This window comes from Clarias gariepinus, chromosome 5 (genome assembly GCF_024256425.1).
Source record: "Clarias gariepinus isolate MV-2021 ecotype Netherlands chromosome 5, CGAR_prim_01v2, whole genome shotgun sequence".
Taxonomy (NCBI): Eukaryota; Metazoa; Chordata; class Actinopteri; order Siluriformes; family Clariidae; genus Clarias; species Clarias gariepinus.
In genome coordinates, this window is record NC_071104.1 from 27,178,101 (window position 1) to 27,199,612 (window position 21,512).

At 36.7% G+C, this 21,512-nt stretch overlaps 1 protein-coding gene across 1 annotated transcript in view; it reads left to right on the forward strand.

Annotated features, from left to right (window-relative positions):
* LOC128524507 (inactive dipeptidyl peptidase 10-like) overlaps window positions 1-21,258 on the forward strand; it is a 66,641-nt gene extending 45,383 nt beyond the window's left edge. Inside the window, exons 9-26 of the mRNA XM_053497096.1 lie at window positions 81-235; window positions 7,052-7,149; window positions 7,262-7,385; window positions 8,099-8,137; window positions 8,236-8,343; window positions 8,657-8,748; window positions 9,938-9,985; window positions 10,115-10,236; window positions 11,537-11,584; window positions 13,861-13,959; window positions 14,125-14,194; window positions 15,054-15,248; window positions 16,866-16,920; window positions 17,542-17,641; window positions 17,815-17,873; window positions 19,168-19,240; window positions 20,227-20,300; window positions 20,405-21,258. Coding sequence (XP_053353071.1) covers window positions 81-235; window positions 7,052-7,149; window positions 7,262-7,385; window positions 8,099-8,137; window positions 8,236-8,343; window positions 8,657-8,748; window positions 9,938-9,985; window positions 10,115-10,236; window positions 11,537-11,584; window positions 13,861-13,959; window positions 14,125-14,194; window positions 15,054-15,248; window positions 16,866-16,920; window positions 17,542-17,641; window positions 17,815-17,873; window positions 19,168-19,240; window positions 20,227-20,300; window positions 20,405-20,530 — 1,685 coding nt within the window. The 3' untranslated portion in view covers window positions 20,531-21,258. The remainder of the gene's footprint in view (window positions 1-80; window positions 236-7,051; window positions 7,150-7,261; window positions 7,386-8,098; window positions 8,138-8,235; window positions 8,344-8,656; window positions 8,749-9,937; window positions 9,986-10,114; window positions 10,237-11,536; window positions 11,585-13,860; window positions 13,960-14,124; window positions 14,195-15,053; window positions 15,249-16,865; window positions 16,921-17,541; window positions 17,642-17,814; window positions 17,874-19,167; window positions 19,241-20,226; window positions 20,301-20,404) is intronic.
* Window positions 21,259-21,512: the final 254 nt, after the last annotated feature.

Genomic DNA, 21,512 nt, shown 5'->3' on the forward strand with positions numbered 1-21,512 from the left:
GGATGTTCAAATCTAATTCATGTGTTTGTTGAATCTAATTCATATGTTTGTGATTTCTGTTGCTTTTGCTTGGCTGGTAGAGGAGGTGCTGCACTCACCGGTAGCTCACTGGTGGTCTTCATCTGGATCCAGCCTTGCATTCCTCACCATTAATGATACTCTTGTACCAAACATGCTGCTACCTCGCTTTACTGGGGTTCTCTACCCACGAGGAATGTCCTACCCTTACCCAAAGGTACACGCTTTACACAGTTATGTACACTCATTGAAAGGCCTAATATTTATTTACAGGTACTTTTGGACTATTTTTTAAAACCTTGGCAGTAATCAAACAAGGAGGGCACAGTCGGTCTAATAGCTCCAGGGCCTGGGATTTGAGCCTAGGCTGTTGCCCAGAGGTTCTCCCTCTGTCTGTGTTTCTCTTCCCACCCTGGTGAAATAGCTACTCAGAACTTACCTTTCTGTATGTGTGTGTAGATCTTGGAGAACAGAAGGTGGATTTTCAGAATGAACTTACTGTAAGAAGGTTATAGGGAGCTTAGTATTCGAGGAAAAAACTGTCCATGTGTTTGGAGGTGAATCCAAATTACATACTAAAGAAATAATTTACTCAGATCTGAATTTTATATTAAAATCATATTATCTGTTGTCATCTCGAAGAAGCTCTTTTGAGTCTGGTTGCTTCCAAAGTTTCTTCCTTAAAAGTTTTTATATATTATGTTTAAATTATATTATATATTATATTAAAAAAATTATATTCAAATTTCAGTAAAGCTTTTTGGGATAATGTATATTGTTAAAGTGCACAAAACCAGCCATGGTACTGTAGCAGTTTCAGCAAGAAAATATATCTGATAACATTTTGCATCTTAAACAACACTTTGTCACCCTAGCAATTGCAAGTCTTTCCAACTTGCCTTTGAATCATCCATGTTGTTTTATTCAAGGCTAATCTAATCTACAAAGCTAAATAGCTTTTAACACAAGGCTAAATGCAAAATCTTTCTCAAACCTCTGATCAAGGGCACTAGTTGATATTTGTAAGGGTGTATATGTACAGTAGGGTGGTAAAGTGTTCTGAGTGATTTTATACCCTACATAGTGCACTAGCTTTCCACAGTACCACAGAACAGTTAGCTATTAATCATAGAAAGCTTGTGTAAAATCTTTGACTTGGGTGGCACCACAGTCACAGACACAAGGCAAGGTTTTATGGGAAAAGGGTAGTTTTATTAAGGATAATGGGAAAAGGGAGGGAAACTAAGGAGGAATAAAGTAAAAGGAGGGAGGACCTGGCACAGGTACAGGTCCTGGCAGTGCCCAGCTGGCAGAGGGGCACTGGACATGGACAGTGATGGAGTGGCAGAGAGCCTGGATGTGCTTGCTTATGGTATTTAATTGTCCATGGCACTTTTTCCATGCTACATCCTACTTTTGCAGGTCAGTCAGTGTCTTGTCCAACCTTGTGCCGTGAGCTCTAGTGCATGGAGCAGTGGTAGGCATTTAACCTGCCTTGGTGTCCTGAACTCAAACAGGTGAGATGAGTGTTCCGTCTGGCCGCCTTAATGCTGTGGTTTCTATAAGGTGGATTGGCATGGCAGCACACAGGTCCCAAAGCTAAGCTTGAGCAGGTGACAGGGTAACACTTTGTCCTCTTACCTTTATATGGCGAGCTCGGGTGGATATGGCGGTGACACTCTTTAATAAAGATGAGCTAGGAAAAAGGGTGGCAGTGTATACGTGGGCTGGTGCCTCAACAGCGTAGCATGCATAGCGAGCTCGAACTGGTGCATCAAAAGCATAGCGTGCACAGCATGCTTGAGCTGGTGCATCAACAGCACTGCAGTTTCGCTTTAATACCATCCCTGGCACGCAGGGTATTGTGCTTACATGCCACTCGCGTCTTCAGAAGGATCCTCCTTGGCGGCTTTGGAGCGACAGAATGATTTCTCCTGGTCTAGCTGGCCCCTCAAAGCCATCTATTGACACGGCCTCGAGCTCTTATGACTTCTCTTCCTCATCAGTGGCTGGATTGAAATAGCTGGTGCTGCGACAGCACATGCTTTAGAAGGGACATGTGCCCTTTTGTAAGTCTCCAACAATAGGCTCTGACATTTAATTGTTGTTACTCTGACACATTGGACCCCAGACATAGCTCACCACGCTGCTTTTTTTAATGTGGTGGAAGCGAGAGATCCATCATTCATTTCCTCATTTGTCACCAGCCATGCGGAATCAGGCAGCTCCGCCTCTTCAAACACCTGCAGAAGGACCCATCCGCCACCTCCGTAGGACCTGGACATGATTTAAAAAAGCATAAAGCACAACATATGCCATAGAATTGTCTCATTCGCATTAGAAGCACAGCATGAGCTAACACTATTTCTAGTAAATTACAAAAGATCCAGTATAAATCACATATTTGTACACTGTCACATGACAGTTACAGTATGATGTTACAATGACAAATCAAGCATAACATTAGGCAAGAAATTATAGCCTGTCTTTATTTTGCCAGCCCGCAGCAAAGTACTGGTAGACAGCAAGGCTTTTGCGTGCTTTAATACCAGGTAATATAGTTTTTTAACACACCAACAGATGGCAAGCACAAGGCAGTAGGCTTAGTCACAGGGAGCACTGACCTTTATAAGTGAGTGTGCCAAAAGACATTGTCATGTGTATATCGGAAGCTGTGCAACTGGTGCTATTCTGACCAAGTGCATTACCACATCTGCTACCACATAAGTTAAAACAAATAGCAAATGTAAAATTCTGCATAAAACTGGGCATCTGAGATCATCAGAGAACAATCCACAACAATGCTGCCATTGTTCGTGTGTCATACGGAACCATCCAGGCAATTCTCACAAGTGATTTAAACATCCAAGTTTGTCCCCAGGCTGCTGACTCAGGAGCAGGAGGAACATCGCATTGAGGTCCACCAATAAGTCCAAAAGCAAGCCATGGATGACTCGTCCTTCATGTCAAGGATCATTACTGGTGACAAAACTTGGATGTATGTGTACAACCATAAAATGAAGCATCAGTCTTCACAGTGAAAGAGCATATCATCTCCACAACCAAAAAAGTTGGGGCAGGTCCACAGATCGACTAAGTGCAAGCTCATCATCTTTTTCAACATTCGTGGCATTGTGCATTCAGAATTCGTCCCTAGGGGCTAGACTGTCAATAGTGATTTCTACTGCCAGGTTTAAAGGCATCTGAGGGAGGACGTATGGCAAAAAACTGAGCTTGTAAACAGAGCAAATTTTAAAACTTTTTCCTACCACCTCGTATCACTGCATCTGTATGAAGAAACATTGTTTAGCATGGTATAAATTATGTGTGGTATTAAATGTGGTAAGCTCAGAGGTTTAATTATATCTCGTTTCTCTACATATTCAAGGCTAATGCTATCATCTTACTTTCTCCAAAATACATCTTACATTTAGGCATTTGGCAGACGCTCTTATCCAGAGCAACTTACATTTTTATCTCATTACCCATCTGAGCAGTTGAGGGTTAAGAGCCTTGCTCAAGGGCCCAACAGTGGCAACTTGGTGGTTGTGGGGTTTGAACCTGGGATCTTCCGAACCGTAATCCAATGCCTTACCCCTGGCCCCATCTTGAATGTAATTATCAACAAAAATACATACTGTAACTTAAAATACATAATAACGCATTCATACGCAAGAAATTTCACTGTGAAAAAAGTCCCAGTTTGACTTGAACACCCCTTGCATATTATTTTCTCATTCTACAGTACATGTCTATGAACAATTATATTATAAATAAAATAGTTAATATTATTTGCTACTCAAAATTTAGGTTTTGTAGTAAAACAATCACAATATATCTAACAATAATTGGAGACGGAATTGCTTCAATGTACTACTATTTTACTACAGACACACAATATTATAAAAATACAACAGCTTAGGTAATAGGTAGTTTATTTATTATTATTCTTTTTTTAAACTGTGACTTTTTCCGTATTTATAATGTATTTAATTAATTCGACAACCATCAGCATTTTAATAAAGTCACAAAGAACATGTTCAGATTATTATAGACTGCACGGAACAGTTTAAACTTAAAAAGTAATACTGCAGAATAGTCTCTAAACATTGAGGCTAATACAGGTCTTTAGACACAATAAAATAAAATAGGGCATTTTGATAATTTCACCTGTTTAGCAATGAAACGTGTAAAACATAAAGTTAATTCTAATGATACATCTTTTTAAGAGCTTAAGAAGGGTGAATTAGCTGTTAGCATTCAACCATAAACAACAAATTCAGCTCCTTTTGTGTGGATATGGGTATTATACCTTACCTTGCCATGATGTCCTCAGTTTTAATCTGTGTAAATTAATATGTAATAAAATGTAATTCATGCAGAGCTATATTTAATAGTCTGTTTTTGAATGCCAAAAAAGGGCAGGTTAGCTATTACTGGTTAATTGCAAACAGCTAACCTAGCATCTTTTGTATTGATAGGAATGTCAATTTGTGATTGTTTTTTATAGTGATATTCACGTTAAAACACAACAATGATTATTATAAATATCATAGGCCATTTGTTTTTAAGTGCTGTAAAGGGTGTGTTAGCACTGTTGCCAAATAAATAAAACAGCACTGGGGAAACTGAACAGAGACATCAAATCTGCTTCAGCGAAGGATACCTAGACATTGAACTGTAAGAGATATTTCTGCTGGAGTTTTAACAGGTACACTTAGAGGGACATTAATAACCTATTCTAACTTGTTAGAACATAGTAAAGCATGGGAGCTTTAAAGATTAAGCATTGTGCACATCCACACATGCTAACACATAAACTTACTTTCTGACTGAACTTCCTCACAAAGCTCCAGAGAGTAAGAGGTTAATAATGTACATCCTTCATCATTCAGCTGAGACTCCTGTTTTATTCATAGAACTGCAGACTACATGTACTCGAATAGCTCAGCTGACCCATAAAGGCACATTTGCATATGTAGAGTGTTTTTATATTTCATGTTTAGCTTGGACAACCAGATGGAATGAATTCAGAATAAATATGCTTTTTAGTCCAAGGGCACCAGAATCAATTAAAGCAATTCTAATTAAATTGAAGCACACACACACACACACACACACACACACACACACACACACACACAATAGATATACAATAAATAGATATACACACATACTGTATAAATCCACATCATGTATCTCTATACATATACTGTATGTGTATAAGTAATACATTTTCTGTAGAAAACCCTCAGTGTTTTTGTGAACACTGTGTGTGTGTGTGTCTGTAAAGAAGACAGCAGCTCATTTTTTCCTGAAAACAGCACCATGCATAATGACAGCACTACAGCCTAACACGACTACAAAAACATCATTACACACACACACACACACACACACACACACACACACACACACACACTACACTACACTGGAAGAATAGCCTCAGGACTGAATGTAACTGTCAGATGACAGCAGTAATAGAGAGAGATAGAAAGTATATATAATATTAAATTTTTTATGTTTTTCGATGTTACAATTATGGTGATGGTTATGCCTTTGAATTTATGGAGCATCTGACCATCAGAGAACTTTGAGTCACATCAAATGAGACTACTAAACTTCCCATCGCTCATTATAGTATGTGGCATATAACTGCAACACACTCTTTAAGACAGGTAATCAGTATGCACACCATCTTCAACTATGATTGAATTTTTTGCTGTTTCACTACCACATTTAACTACCATTTCAATTATTCAGAGACCTCAGTAAAGGGCACAGCTTACTGTCTGACACATTTTCCCCCTCTTTCGTCTCTCTGTTCCTATTAGCTCTCGCTGTGAAGTCTGTGGAAGGTCTGACAGGATTTGGCTCAAAGTCCAAGCCTCAGCTGCTGCATTACTGCATTCATATGCATATTATCTACCCAGTACCTAACTAATTATATGAACTGTTGCCAGACTACAGAACACCTGTAGGGGATAAGTAGAGTAATCTGTGATACTTTGAGTCTTACATTGTGTGAGTGTGTTAGTTCTGTCAGAACGAATTTAGCTGCTATTTATTTTTCTTTTTTTTTCCTGTTTTTTTTTTTTTTTTTTTTTACCATGCATCTAAAGGCAGGAAATCCAAAATGGAATATGAAAGCATTTTTAAAACATTTGTAAAAATTTTTTTATTTATTTATTTATTGATAGTTATCATTCTTCTATGGATGACTCTCCATATGTCTTCTGTTGTCATCTAAAATCAATTTTATACCTTATGTATTGAGTAAGGAAAAAAACACCAAAACAACAAACCATGCTGCTATGTGAAAAGGATACATGCAAGGTGAAACAAGAAACCACAATCTTTTCTGTTCTGAAAACTCCTGTGTCGAAATGACTGACTTTTACTAGGTTCTGACACCCGAGTTCGGTAACCAGAAAATGTTTCCACATTTTGGAAATGTGTTGTTGAGTGTCTGCCTTTAAAACGTCTTGAATGAGCTGATACTGTATTAGAACTAATGCATTAATATTAAGCTATTTATCAACTGCCTGGTTTACGTTAGAGCCAAGAGCAATGGTTTTATAGAAAATTAATGCCCATCTTTGAAAATTCAACTGTGGTGTTGTATAAGCATATATATATTGTCTGGGAAGCCATTTGTCAGTGGCAGTTAAACGTTATAGGTTCATAAATATTTTAATGCATTTGAATACCCAATGTTCTATGTAATTAATTATATAATGGTGGGGATAAAATGTAACCACAAGAATAAGAATAGCCAAGAGTTGTGTCTTGTAGGCATGTTTAGCTGTGTACTTATATATATAAATAAATAAATAAATAAATAGTAAATAAAAAGTAAATAAAACCTTTATTCAGTTTTAATATTAAAAAACTTAAATAAGCGAAACCATACTAAGGTCAAGCCTTTGAAGAATAGTCATAACGTTAATTAGCTTCATTATTAATTATGCCAAGGGAAAGTTCACATAAGGTTACTAAGACAAGTGTGTGTGTGTGTGTGTGTGTTCATCAGGTTGGCCAGGTTAACCCTACAGTGAAGCTGAATGTGGTTACTCTGAATGGTTCATCTCCAACCATCGAGCTTCTGCCCCCTAGTAGTCTAGAAAAAAGGTACCACACAAGAAAACCACCTAAATGTCTGATAATGGCTAATTGCAGTGAAATAAGTGCCATGTCGATGCAGCTCGTAAAAATGTTTGTGTTGGTGGGGTTTAATTGCTAGTGAGTACTACATAACCATGGTCCGGTGGGTGACTGAGCAACATGTGACTGTGCGCTGGCTCAACAGAGCTCAGAACACTTCCATCCTCACGTTGTGTCACATACACACTGGAGAGTGTGAACGGGTGAGTGACATCTGACACGGCTTTACAGACACACAAATATCATTGCTCTTCTTGAACAATGCACATGCAAATATGCACATGCGAACACCTACTACTGTACATGTGAACAAGTGCTTTTGTTGTCCAAAAAACTGTAAGTATTTATTTTTATAAGTATTTATTAACGCAAAAACACATCGACATCTGCTGATGCAGTAGCATGTCCTGACAATGTTAAAATTTTTATGGTCATTTATTTTCGTTTATTTCAGTTAATAAATCTAATTTAAAGAACACAGAATATAAGATGTCAAAAAACATACATGTGTAGCTTTTTTAATTACACATGATAAAATCTAAAGGCTCACTGTGTTAACGTTTACTTTGCTTAAATTCGATCCTTTGTACAGTTGTACTGTAATTTTAATACTGTGATTATGAATTTGTTCACCTACAATGTTTCACTTTTTAGTAGTTTATCCGCTACTACGTGCAGCTCTAAAGGAACGTGGCTCATTAATCCTTGAGAGAATAAACTGATGCCCGAGGCGTCAGTCTATAGTTATATAGCGCCACTCAGCGGTAGAAGCCAGCAAATGCACAAACCCAAATGCTGCCATCGTGAGGCGTGGCGGTAGAATCAGTATACCGCATGAGTAACCACTGTACATGTGAACAAGTGCTTTTGTTGTCCAAATAACTGTAAGTATTTATCTGGGATTTTCCCACTATAGAAGCATGTGATGACGTCAGACAAGTGGATCGACCGCCAGGTAATCAAATGATAACAGCTTTTTATTATAGACTCAGCTTCCCTCAGATATAATATATTAGGTGGAGTAAATGTTGTTCTTCTGTGTGAGTGGTACAGAATGAGAAGCCTTTGTTCTCTAAAGATGGAGCAACGTTTTTTATTACTTTACCCATAAAACATGGCAGCCAGGGATCTTTCCGCCACCTCACCATGATGTCAGAACAGGTACATCGTTAACAGTTTTTCACTTTATTATTCACTTCAGTGTTTATTGTATTATCCCAAGAAAAATCTTCACAAGTAAACTGACAACGTGAATAATATATGGGAGCTGACTGTCTTATAGTTCTCCTTAATGTTCTCCCTACCACAGCAAAGTGTTTGTGTTTTGTGTGTGTGTGTGTGTGTGTGTGTGTGTGTGTATACTGTATGTACACAAGTTTATAAAAAGGACATACAAAGAGTCTATATTTTTGTCACCACTGTTTTCTCCCTCTCCCTCTCTCTCTCTCTCTCTCTCTCTCTCTCTGATGCACAGCATACTGACGGAGAGGTCAGTGTGCGACACCTGACTTCTGGCAACTGGGAGGTTACTAAAATGCTAGGTTATGATGAAAGCCTGAAAGCTGTGTAAGTCTCATATAGACATGTACAATGGTTCTTGAAAGTCTAGACAGCCCTATTAAATTACAGGTTTTAGTGACAGAAATAAAAAGGAAAACAAGATAGAGCATGTCAGATCTTTTTATTCCTTTAATATGTTATAGTAGTCAAAAAACACCTTGTGTTTGAAATTTAAGGGGGGAAAAATGCAGGGACCTGATATTATACAGTAAGTGTGCATACTGTTTTATAATAGGGTATGTGACTGAACTACTATAAATACTATAAATCACATTTATGTTGAGAAGTAATTATCATACACTTGTCATGTATTTATGTACTGTATGTAGAATGTAGAACCTTTGAGGCATATAATAAAGGCAAGGTCCCCATGGTGGTGGCAGCATCAGAATTTGGGGATCCTTACATATGGCTTGGATTGTAGATGTGTTACATTTTTTATATTCGCTTTTTAATATTTCTCTCTAATCCTTTTCCAATCATCTTTCTAGAATAAATATGGAACATTTTGTGGTTTTGCATGAGTATACATGAGTATCTATCACACACACACAGACCCAGAACCACCCTTTCTCTTCTTTACACACTTTCTGTCTACCTAGTTTTATGAAAAATATTTCTGTTCTAAATTAAAATAATAGAAATAAAACTGATAGAGCCATAGAGGCTCAGTTTTCCAAATAAATAAATACATAAGAGGAGCGTTCAATTTAAACCGGGACTTTTGAATGTGCTGAAAAACAGAATATAATTATGAGGAAAAACTACCTTGATTTCTCTGTATAATCACCTGCTACACTTATCCTGGTGCCTGGATACCATCAAGGTAGAAAGTTTTCTCAATACACCACAACAATTTAAATGTTTTGCAGTTTCATCATCATACTCTACTTAAAGTCTTCCGTAAATGTCAGATTTACACCTTCATTTATAAGAAATTTTATCAAAAGTCCCGGTTTAACTTGAACCCCCGCATAATTAATACATTAACATGTGTTTATGAAAAACAAAGTGAGAAAAAACATGACAGTATTACATAAATCAGAATAACAATTAACAAAATGGAAGCTGCATGAAAGTCCTCAAAAATACCAATGACCTGTGGCCAGAACATTAGAGACTTTCTTGACTCAGGCAAACATTTGGCTAAATAAAAATGTGTCTGACTACATGCAAGTCATTCTTGTTTATATAGGTATTACATCAGCACAGAGGATGGAGTCTCACAAAGACACCTGTACAGGTGAGTTATGGCATGTCCATTTCTCCTGTAGTTGATTATTATGTTTTTTATACATCTTAATCTACTATTTGAGCATTTGAATAGCTGTCTAAGGATTGGTCTCTTGTTTTAATTTCTGCTAATATCTAGGGTGAAGACAGTGGATCTTTTTCATCGAAAGTGTTTGACATGTTCCCTGTTCAAGCCTCACTGCTCATACTATGATGCTGTGTTGAGTCCGGATTTACAAACAGTACTGCTGCATTGTGCAGGTTCGCACCTCTTCATCATCAGCTTTTACACATCTCTCTTTTTAAATGAGGAAATAAGGTTTAAATCAGACAGAAAATTAAAACATGTTAATTTTAAAGTAAGAAGTTTGTAGGAATTTAGAAATTAGGAATTTTCTAATCTTGACAGTAAATCAACCCACAATGCTGCTTCAAGTTATAAGAATGTTGGATGAAAGTTAGAAGTTACAAGTTTTTTCAATGTGTTTACTCTTGTTTATGCATAATGTTGCACACTGTGAACCCAGAACTTCCAGGTGTAATGAGGTAATCCATGTCATTCACCTGTCAGTGGTTTTAATGGTATGGCATTTGGCAGATGCTTTTATCCAGAGCGACTTAATTTTTTTTATCTCATTACACATCTGAGCAGTTGAAGGTTTAAGGGCCTTGCTCAAGGGCCCAACAGTGGCAACTCAGTGGTTGTGGGGTTTGAACCTGGGATCTTCTGAATCGTAGTGCAATGCCTTAACCACTGAGCTACCCCTGGCCCCATGTTACGTACAGTATTAGGCAGCAAGAAAACAATCAGTAAGTTAATGTGTTGGAAACTAGAAAAATATGAACTTTCATGGATTTTGGTGACTTTTGCAAGGAAATTTTGATGACTGGATGACTGGGTCAAAGCTTTTTCACAACAATAGGTCTTCTAGGGTGTTTCCAATGTGCAATATTTATTACCGACCAAAAGTGGTCCAAGAATGTGTAACCAGTAAACTGGTGACAGAGTTATGTCCACCTGAGGCACACTGATGTGCATGGGAAGCAATGGCTAGCCTGTCTGCTCCAATTGCACTGAATAGCGACTGTAGCACAATTAGCTGAAACTGGTAATGTGAGCATCACAATTCAACCATAGGGCAATGGAAAAAGGTGGCCCTAGGTGGCCTGGCTTGTTGTGTGTACTGTTTTGCCGGTTGGACTGTAAGGTGCATGTGCAGACAGAAATATATAAAAAAAAATATTCAATATGTTTTTTTCAGAAAGATTCACAGAAAATATCTTTCTCAGAAAGGTTTGTAGACCAAACAGCAATAATAAATGGCTTCAGGTAAACACACTTACTGTCGTTTTATTAGTAAAGGGAAAATCATTTAAGTAAACAGACACAAAGTAAAAAAAAAAGCACTGACATGCTCCTTCTTTTACATTTGAAACAACACATTGTAGTGATTTTCTGCTAATATCCTGCAGATTCTTACAGTGCAGTAAGAACATACAGTACCTCAAGTGATTTATTTTGCTGAGTGGTTAAGAGTGTTCAAGTTTTGTCTTTCCTCAGGGCCTGGTAGTCCCAGAACTACTGTGCACCAGCTTGCTAACATAAGCAGTAAGTATTAAACACACCCACACACAGTCACTAAGAATAAATGATTTAGACCATAATTACAACCCTAATTAGAGAACACTTTCTGTCTTTTCATTGATTCTTTTTGTCTTTTTTGACTGTCTTCTACTTTCCTGGGCCTATTGCCAGTAATGTCTTCAGAAATAAATGAAATTATTACATGCCATGCGAATGATCAGATAATTACTGGCTTGATTTTCAGCCTGATAATTGCTGCACTTGATTTTTACCTAACAATGAAAAACATAGCTGGGGAACATTCTGACCTTCTTTAATGCATACACATAACACTGACTGGTGAGAACAGTATTTGCATTTTAGGCCTATGGCAATATATTTTTGGAAACCTATTTTGGATTACAGTGTGCATGCTGGTTAATTTCCTATGTTCGGAATAGTAGTTCTGTGTGTATTTATTTATTTATTTTTTTGCAACTTTTGGGCTGTCAAATTGTCCATGATGACCCTGTTCCTGAGCGACTTCCTCAGGGGACTAAGACAAAGCAAAGTACTCTATATAGTGAGGAGACAGAGTAAAAACTGAGGTGAAGCTGAGTGATGTACCAATGTCTGCGGTGTAACAGAAAGTTGGAATGACTCTCATGAAAAAAAAGTACAGTTTAAGTTGGGCAGGTTGTGGGGCAAAGACATCTTCACCAGAGTCATTGTTCGAGGTTGAATACACAAGGTTTTGTCTGCAGCTTGCATGGCCACACATTGTATTTTTGGCTTGGGCTGTGCTGGAAAGGCCACCTTGTTGGCCTCTCACCAAATTCCCTCTCACCACCACCAAAACCAAAATTTCTTAAGGGATGATGGGGACATTTTGGTATTGCTCCAGTCAAGCCACGCTTGGTTTCCCTGAACCTGCTTGTTCTAGGCTTTAATGCATTTCCTTACGCATTTCCTGTTGTAGCTTTCACTTAATACTGATGATTTTTTTTGTGAAGCATAAACACAGTGAACAATTTTTTAACAATAATTTAGCACACTTACGATGACTTAATGTAAGAACATACAGACAATGGATGAAACTGGCGAATACATACAAGTGAGAGACTTGACAAGGATATGCTGAAAACAGAAACATAAATAGTGGTGTTTAAACAAGAAAAATGAATGACACAGGTAATCAGTGAATTGTTGGGGCTGATGTGAAGTATAGTTCAGTACAACTATGACAGATGTGTGTGATTTTTATATTAGGTTATGAGAAAGAGACTGATGTGGATGATGCTGATAATCGGAGCGATTCCTTGTTGCTTATTGTAAACATGCATTCCTTTATGGGTTGGCATAATTCCATTGCTGTTTTCCATATATAGATAAGGTTATGGATATAAATGTACAGTAAGTGGGCATGTTTTAGTGGAATTTTAATGGAATTTTTAGCTTTTGTGGTGAGATGCAGAATTTAAATTAATGGAGCTTTACTTGGATGAGCTACCCTGTATTGGCCAAAGGGATGTGGGCACCTGACCATTAAATCACGATCTTGTCTTCCCCAAACTGTTGGCACAAATTTGAAAGGACACAACTGTATAGAATGGCTTTGTATGATGTAGCATTAAAAATTCCCTTTACAGCAGTTCACATCTGTTCCCGATTTAAGTTTGCCGAAAATGCTGTAGAAGAACTCATGTGGTCTGAACTGGAAAACATTAGGAATGAACTGAAACACTGACTGCGTCCCAGATCTTTTTACCCAATATTAGTGCCTTATCTCAGCTTTTGGGACTGAATGACCATAAATCCCAATGGGCACATGGTGGGCACACATGGGCACACACCTAGTGCAAATCCTTACCAAAGAATTGGAACTAAATTCAATATGACCAAAATCGTATATATACAGCTGTCATGATGACCATGAATCTCTGGCCATATGACACAAATGGGATGACAAAAAATAAATAAATAAATTGATAAACAGATTAACGCATTCTTAAATGTATAATGCTTTTTTTTTTTTATTCTGAAAAGATGAGTTATCAGAATTTTAAATTATTTATTGATTTCCCAACAGCTACAGTACCTTCAGATTTCCTTCAGTTTTTTCCCATTAAAAAGTAAATATATACAGTACTTTATATATACTGTGTATGTATAGTATCTATTTACGTTTTAATGAAGTATTTATTATTATGAACTATCAATATGTCTTTCATATCAAATTTGGAAAATTGTCTCATGAAGAGGATTTTTATGCAAGTTTTAAGGCTACATGTCTGAAATGTTTCCTCTTTTATTTTTTTTAGGTTATATGACAGTAGATTCTGGTTTGGAGTTCAGGGACTGGCTCAGGCAGAAGAACATCCCCCGCAGAGAAATCACAATCATACCCTCTAATAACCATGGTAACAAATTAACTGTCATCAACACTGATATGAGATACAATGGTCAGCCAAAACATAACGATTTTTTTAGACAGTTTGTGACCATGCATAAAGTACACTAAATATGGTACTGAGATGCATGTTTGTTCATAGTGAAAGCTGTTATAATGAGCTGTGTGTTTGCAGCACTGCGACTGGAGCTCAGCTTCCCTGTGGATTTTGATGAGAGTAATCAGTATCCTCTGCTTTTCATACTGTACGTTCACCCATTATTCTCCATCATACTCACACACACAAAATATAAACACCTATTGTGTGTTCAGGACAAAAAGCATGAACAGCACCAAAGCCTTAAAAGACATTTTACATTTACAAAAGAGAAAATCGCAACTAAAACCTGTTCAATTAAAAAGAAAGTTTGTAATTGTTTTTTTGGTAATCTTATTCATCTTATTAGTCACAAAGCAAAAACACTCATTCAGGAAATGTCACAAAAACACTTCAATTTTCTTAAACACCTATTAAATGAAACATATGGTAAAGATTGAAATCAAATAACGCATTAGTGAAATTGTGTAATCAATTAAATAACGCTTTTGCTAATATTAGCTTCATCATGTAATAGTTTATATTAAACCACATTGGAAAGAACATTTAAAAAACTTTTTCAACCCATTACACAGATTACTTTTTAATAATTATGAAAATTAAGCTCATTTCAATTATTTGAAAAGTAATTTTTATTATAAACAAGATTTTTATTATAAACAAATCACAAAAGGAACATAATTTTTCAGTTTTTTTATCACATCGATAATTAGTTTTTGCATTCAAAACCAATCATTTTAAATGTAGATACTCATTCTGCAAATTCCAGCGTTAAACATGTGGGAGCGTTCCCACATTGCTGTTGGTGTCTAATTAGAGCAGTGTATTGCAGAAGCGTGACACACACTCTGGTAGTGCTTTATTAATCCTGGCACATCACTGATTACCTATCACCTGCTATTGATTTCATGACACTTTTGTTCAGTCTGCTTTCAGTCTGTTTGCAATGTGGTATACTCGCGCACACACACACAAACCAACCAGCATTAACTCCTTTTTTTTGTTAGTGACAGTGCTCCTGGTGGTCAGCAGGTGAGTGAAAAATTTCATCTGGACTGGGACTCTGTACTTGTGAGCTCGGACAATGTGATTGTAGCTCGTTTGGATGGTGGAGGTAGTGGTTTCCAGGGACAAAAGACTCTACAGGAAGTGCACAAACGCCTAGGAGTGGTGGAGCTCCAGGATCACCTTGCTGCTCTAGAGTAAGAGACAGTGTCCTTCTATCTGTTATGTCTTACACAGTACTGCACAAAAGTCTCGAGCCACAACTCATTTATTCATACTTTGCTCCCAGAGAGCCAGCCTTTCTTGTATTTTTAATGTAGAGTTGAGCATTAGTTCTCCAGGCCTCTCGAAGGTCTTTTTTGGCTCTCATTTGTGGAAGGTTTAGGCTCTCATTTTCAGTCCAGTGCCTGTACCTGTACCTGATCTGTTTCAGAGGAATGTTTTTGTTTATTCAGTGTGACCCATGAATCATTCAAGTGTAAAAAAGCTTCTAACATAAGGCATGAACTAGTGAGAAACAGGTGCAGAGAATGACAGATGGTCAGGCCGGTGATTAGTATACTGATGATGCTGAATGCTGAGTGGTTGGAACAGATAAGAGGGGAAATGAGTTTGTTTCTGAGGTTGTTTCATAAACAACCATTTTTTAAAAGATTGAGGCTTTGGTGGCATAGTGGTTATCCCTGTGGCATCGCACCTCTGTGATAGAGGATCAATTTCGACCTTTTGGAGTTCTACCTTATTCTCCCTTGCTTTGTGGGTTTCACCGTCAAAAGACATGCAAGATTAATTTGTGTTCCCAAATTGCCTTTTTTGTGTGTGTGTTTCCTGCAATGGATTGACAGGTACATCTGTTCAGGGAGTATCCCGCATAGTGCCTGAAGTCTCCTGGGATAGGATTCCTACAACCCTGTACTGAATAAAGTGGTATTGAGAATAAATTAATCAATGGCACTTTACAGCTCGTTGCATTAAAATATTTGTTCCCATTTTATAAATTTTATTAAATTAAATTTAATACAAAGAAATGAAGGGTGCTCAAGACAATTTAGGAACAACGTGAATATGTTAAATAACTACGAGTACATTTAACTATCTAGTATGTGTGTGCATATAATTTATTATGATTTTACAGTTATAATAAGATTGTACTGCTTCTTATCATTATGGATAAAAGTCTTATTCAATTCACTTTTATTTATATATCTCTTTTACAAAAAAGGGTTATATAAATAAAATGTATGAAATATATATATTAAATAGATATAAATATATAAATTGTCACAAAGAAGCTTTACAGAGATTCCGCTAAAGATTTAGATTTAGGAGCCTAATGAACAAACCACAGGCCACAGTGACAAGGATAAACCTTTTTTCGAGGAAACCAAGAGAGGAAACACATTTAGGAAGCCATGATAGGCTGTGTGTTGTGTGTAAAGCAGTGGCAAAAACAAAATGATAAATTCGATGTTTAGTAGGTAATTGAATTCATTATTCATAATATTTAACCTAAAACAGACTGTAACCATTAAACTTTGGTTGCTAAGCAACATGATTAGGGTATTCCATAGACAGAAGAGTGTGAGAGTATTATTGGTTTAAAACCTGGTAAGGTAATGCAGAGTTAAATTACTGTGATGGAGTCAAGTATTCATACAGTTATTTAAAATAGTATGGTTTTCATAAGGTTATTAGTTTAAGGTATGTTTTCTATTGTACTTGGCTAGATTGATGATATCATTAAGTCTATCTGATGACCTTTAATCCTTTAATATGGATTAAATCAGCTTTAGTAATCTTGTTTGTATTTCCAGGTATCTAGTAAAGCAGTTGTACATTGATGGAAGCAGGGTTGGCGTTTTCGGCAAGGTGAAGAGATCAGAGTTATTATATTTTGTTTCAATTATAAAACCTTAGCATCATTGAACGCATCTCTCTAATGCTTTTTGAAAATCCTCTTTGTTGCAATAGATGGTGTACCACTAGGTGGTTGGCCTTCATTTATGGTTTCCCCTTTTCTACACTACTTCATCAATCTGTGCACATTGCTGTTGTTATCTCCGTAACATTCTGTAGAGCAGTGGGAGACCATTGACTGTGACGATGGGGATTTTCAAAGTGGATTCAAGAAGCAGGTTCAATGATGGCGCAAATGCATTGCGTGTGATGGAAACTATGTTTAATAGTACCTTTGTATAGAGGAAGTTACTCTACTATCTTGCAAATTGAATTACCTATGTCAGTTAAAAAAATGTTATACCCAGTTTTGCAGTTCTTTAGGTAGAGCCCTTTTATTAGACATAAATGATGTGAGAAAAGACGCTCCTACATTATTTCATTGTTTGATATCCATATTCTTGGATCTATTAAAGATTTTAACCTTTAAGTTTTATACCCGTTAGTCTGCCATAAGTGTGTTGTGCAAACATTTAGAATATATCTGTATGTGTGTGTGTGTGTGTGTGTGTGTGTGTGTGTGTGGTTCTGCAGGCATATGGTGGTTTCCTTAGCTCCCTTCTCCTCCTGTCTGACATCTCTCCATTCCGCTGTGGTGTTGCCATGGCACCCGTTACTAACTGGAGACTCTATGGTACCACAGAAGCAATTACAGTACAATCATACTAACCATATCATGTCTCACAAACTATATAACCATGCGTGTATGAGTCTTCTTTTAGAGATCTGAAAAGCCATTTCAAATATCTAATTTAGAATAAGTATGTGACCTGTAATAAAAAGTTGCTAATTTGTTTATCTGTGAAGCCTCAGCATTTACAGAGCGATATTTTGGGTTTCCATCCATGGATGAAAACAAGTATCAGGTAAGTTAGTGACCCAGGCTCTATTGCCGTCTTCTTCTTAAAATATCATGTATAAAGAGATTTTAAAAATAATACAAACAGCAATGGATAAAATAAAATAAAAGTTTTTTTTAATAAATAAAAAATGCTTAATATTGGCATGGTGTTCATGTACATTTATGTACATGTTGCTTTAATCCAATTTAAAGGCCTATATTGAAATAAAAACATTTATAAGCAGTGAAGATGTTCAAATGACCCTGATTTATGACCCCTACAGTATTTCTGGTTAATAGTAAGTGGAGAGGAAAGATGTACAGTACTGTGCAAAGGTCTTGAGCCACAATCATTTCTTCTTATTTTGTGTTCAAAGATACAGACTTTCTTGTACTGTATTTTTAATGTAGTCTTAAGAAATAGTTTTTTTTTTTTTGTAGTATATTAGTATAGTATAATAGTAAGTTTTTGGCTTATATGTTCAGTCAAGTCCCTGTTCCTGTCCGGTTTCAGAGGAATAGTTTTAGTTTTTTAAGCCATAAAATGATCTATGAATCATTTAAGCATAAAAAGCAAATGATAACATTAATGAAATAAATATGTTGATCTAAATTTGTAATGCAAAGGCCAGAGGCTTCGCTGAGAAAACATGACAGAAAAAAACATTAAGCGGAATCAGACTTGAAAGACAAACCACCCACTTCTAGGTGACACTAAATAAGGGGATTATAAATCATACAGTTAAAGAGAAAAGGACACACTGTCTTTAATCACAACGTATCTATAATATTTAACCCTTTATACCATTAGGTGCTATCAGATGGTCCAAATGTGATAAGCATAACTTACGCAGTGGGGTCATGTTCACACCACTTATTTATATGCAATTTAGGCTCTAACAGTTTTTAAGAACTAGTCTGCTTAAAGTTTTAAATGTAATAGCTGTGACAAGAACTAATAAGGGAAAGTCCTTTTGAAAAGAATAAGCTTAGCTGTACCTTAGCTGATAGCTTATCAGTGTGTCTTCTTAGTTACAATAACCCCCTATGATATGCTGTATCATATGCTGTGCTCACAACTTAATTAATTAATTAACATAAACATCACTGATAGGCTTTTTTTCTGCATCATATTTGTGCATTGTCCTTGATGATATGATCACATTATTATATCATAAATTTCGCAGAAAGTAACATCATAATGTGGCTTATGCAATGTTATGTGTAATACATGCACATAGGTACAGTAAAGATCAGAGATCGCATGCATATACAAACAGTATATAGTGTGGTACTGTATAGATTTTTGTATTTGTCAGATTTCTAGTTTGCTGTCTAACATCAGCACCTCTGAGAAGCAGACGTTTCTTATCCTACATGGGACAGCTGATGGTAAGTGAGAGATTCAGTTTGCCTTCATCTATCAGCAGAGCTCACAGTACATGCACACTTCTTACAGTATGTCCTGGATGAAACTGGTTGTTTGAGTTGAGGCAGTAATGCCCACTCAGATCAAATCTTGTACTGTACTTCTTTGTATTGCAAGGCCACCTGCCTGTAGCATCCAAGACACTTGTTTGTATTTTCTTAAAGTGGGATCTGTTCAGACTGACTGTTGATACTATTTCAAAATACATATGATGTAACTGCTGAAGATCTAAGATGTAATCAATCTAAGGTTAGATAATTTAATTGAGTAATCAAAGATGCAATCCAAGGTGAGGTTTTCATCTTCACATGCAAGTTCTTATTGAACATCAACCTTCAACGCAACCTTTAAAAAAATGGGTACAGAGAGCCCTGCTCATTCCAACTGCAGGGGGATCATCAGAAAGGCAGGAGAGACTGCATAAATCATCTACAGTTGCTGAGCTGGATTTTTTAAAATCTGATAAAAGTATTTTCCATCTATATATTTTTTTCCTGGTGTAAGGCCGAACACTACCACTAATCTAAAGAGATAGAGACAGAGATGTGATCATGGTACTTGCTGGGTTTATGGCTTTCCTGCCCATTTTTAGAAATCAGACATTGGCCAGATTGGTAAACTACGGTATTTGACTAGAAATCCTTGATAATAACAGTGGTCCATTGTAATTTTATTGTAGTGCTAAGCAGAACTCTGCACAAGGACCATACAGTTAAGACAGTTAAACTGACATAAACCAGCTCTTGCTGACAACCAAGCCCTGCTGCTGAATGTGAATCTCGATGTGACATGATGCAAATTAATTTATGTTATTAATCCACTTAAAAATGAAGATATGAAATAGGCAGAAAATACCAGAACAAAAAGTTAGTTGGTAGTTCTCTTGGCAGCCCTTTATTTATGGATATTATTCCACACTGTAATTACTTTAAAACTCTCTCTTTTGCAGCTTCTGTTCACTTCCAACATACAGCAGAGCTGGTGAAGCTGTTATCTATGCATAATGTAAACTATACCTTAAAGGTCAGTATGGCGGCCCTATGAATAGAGCCTGGAGTTTACTTTTGTCCATGCAATCTATTTTGTAACTGTATGCATACAGCCACTTTCCTTTTGAATTGCTTTAGATTTTTCCTGATGAGGGCCATGACATTAGCAGCAAACACTACATGCTGAGTTCTGTCATCACCTTCTTCAGTGAGTGCTTCCATGAAAACTCTGCTGTCACCATGGAAACCCGTGAGGAAGACTAGCTTCTGTGGCTTAAGTGATTTCTCTTGGACTCAGGTGGGATTTGAGGACAAGATGGCTGCCATAACAAGCATCCTTGATATGGGTGCATTCGTTCTAATCCCACTGGTCCTAGTCTTACCTGACAAGGGCACAGAAGACTTTCTTGTCAGTTGTAGCAATGGAGCAAACACACCGAGTCACACACTGTCCAGATGTGCACAGTCTGTCTGATATTGGAAGATAAGTTGGGCAGCTCTACTTTCTCTTCACTTACGAACTACAATAAAGCTAGACCAATGATATATTTTTTAAAGACCATGTATACAAGAATATGTGGATAACATGCTCGACCCTCCATGCAGAAGGCAGGTGAAGGAAAAGAAAATAGTATTTTTGTTTTTTTTCTTCTTCTTCTTCTGTTAAGCATTATGCACCAAATGGACTTTGAATAAATCCTCTACACCTGTGGATCTTTTGTCATCCTGTTTATTTTTAATAATTTCTTATATCTAAATTCTGGACTGTTTGAAATGTATTGTAATGTTGTATAAACTTACTGCTTCTTTGGAATTAATGATATGTCATCCTGCAAACATAGTCGCTATTACCCTTGATAAACACTGAGTGTAAAATTCCCTGTTTTATTGCAGTCCACATTTGTTTAGCTGTCTCATTTTGTGTAAATGTTATTGTGTAGACATTCAAGTCGTGAACTGAAGATGTTATATAATTACACATAAGCCAAATGTCAGGCAAATGTCATATTGTAATAAAAACATAATTAAACCGTAGCATACGAAATGTGTTTGCCCTCTAATTTGACAGTCCATGTACAGTATACCTGGAAGCTTTGTTAGATTATGTGTCTAATATATATTACGTGTCTTATTCATATGACACTTGGATATTCTTTGGCATATACTGTACTTTAGATCATTGTTATAAAACCTCTACATACCCAAGTGTCCAGTACATTTCTATTAAACATTTCTAATAATCATA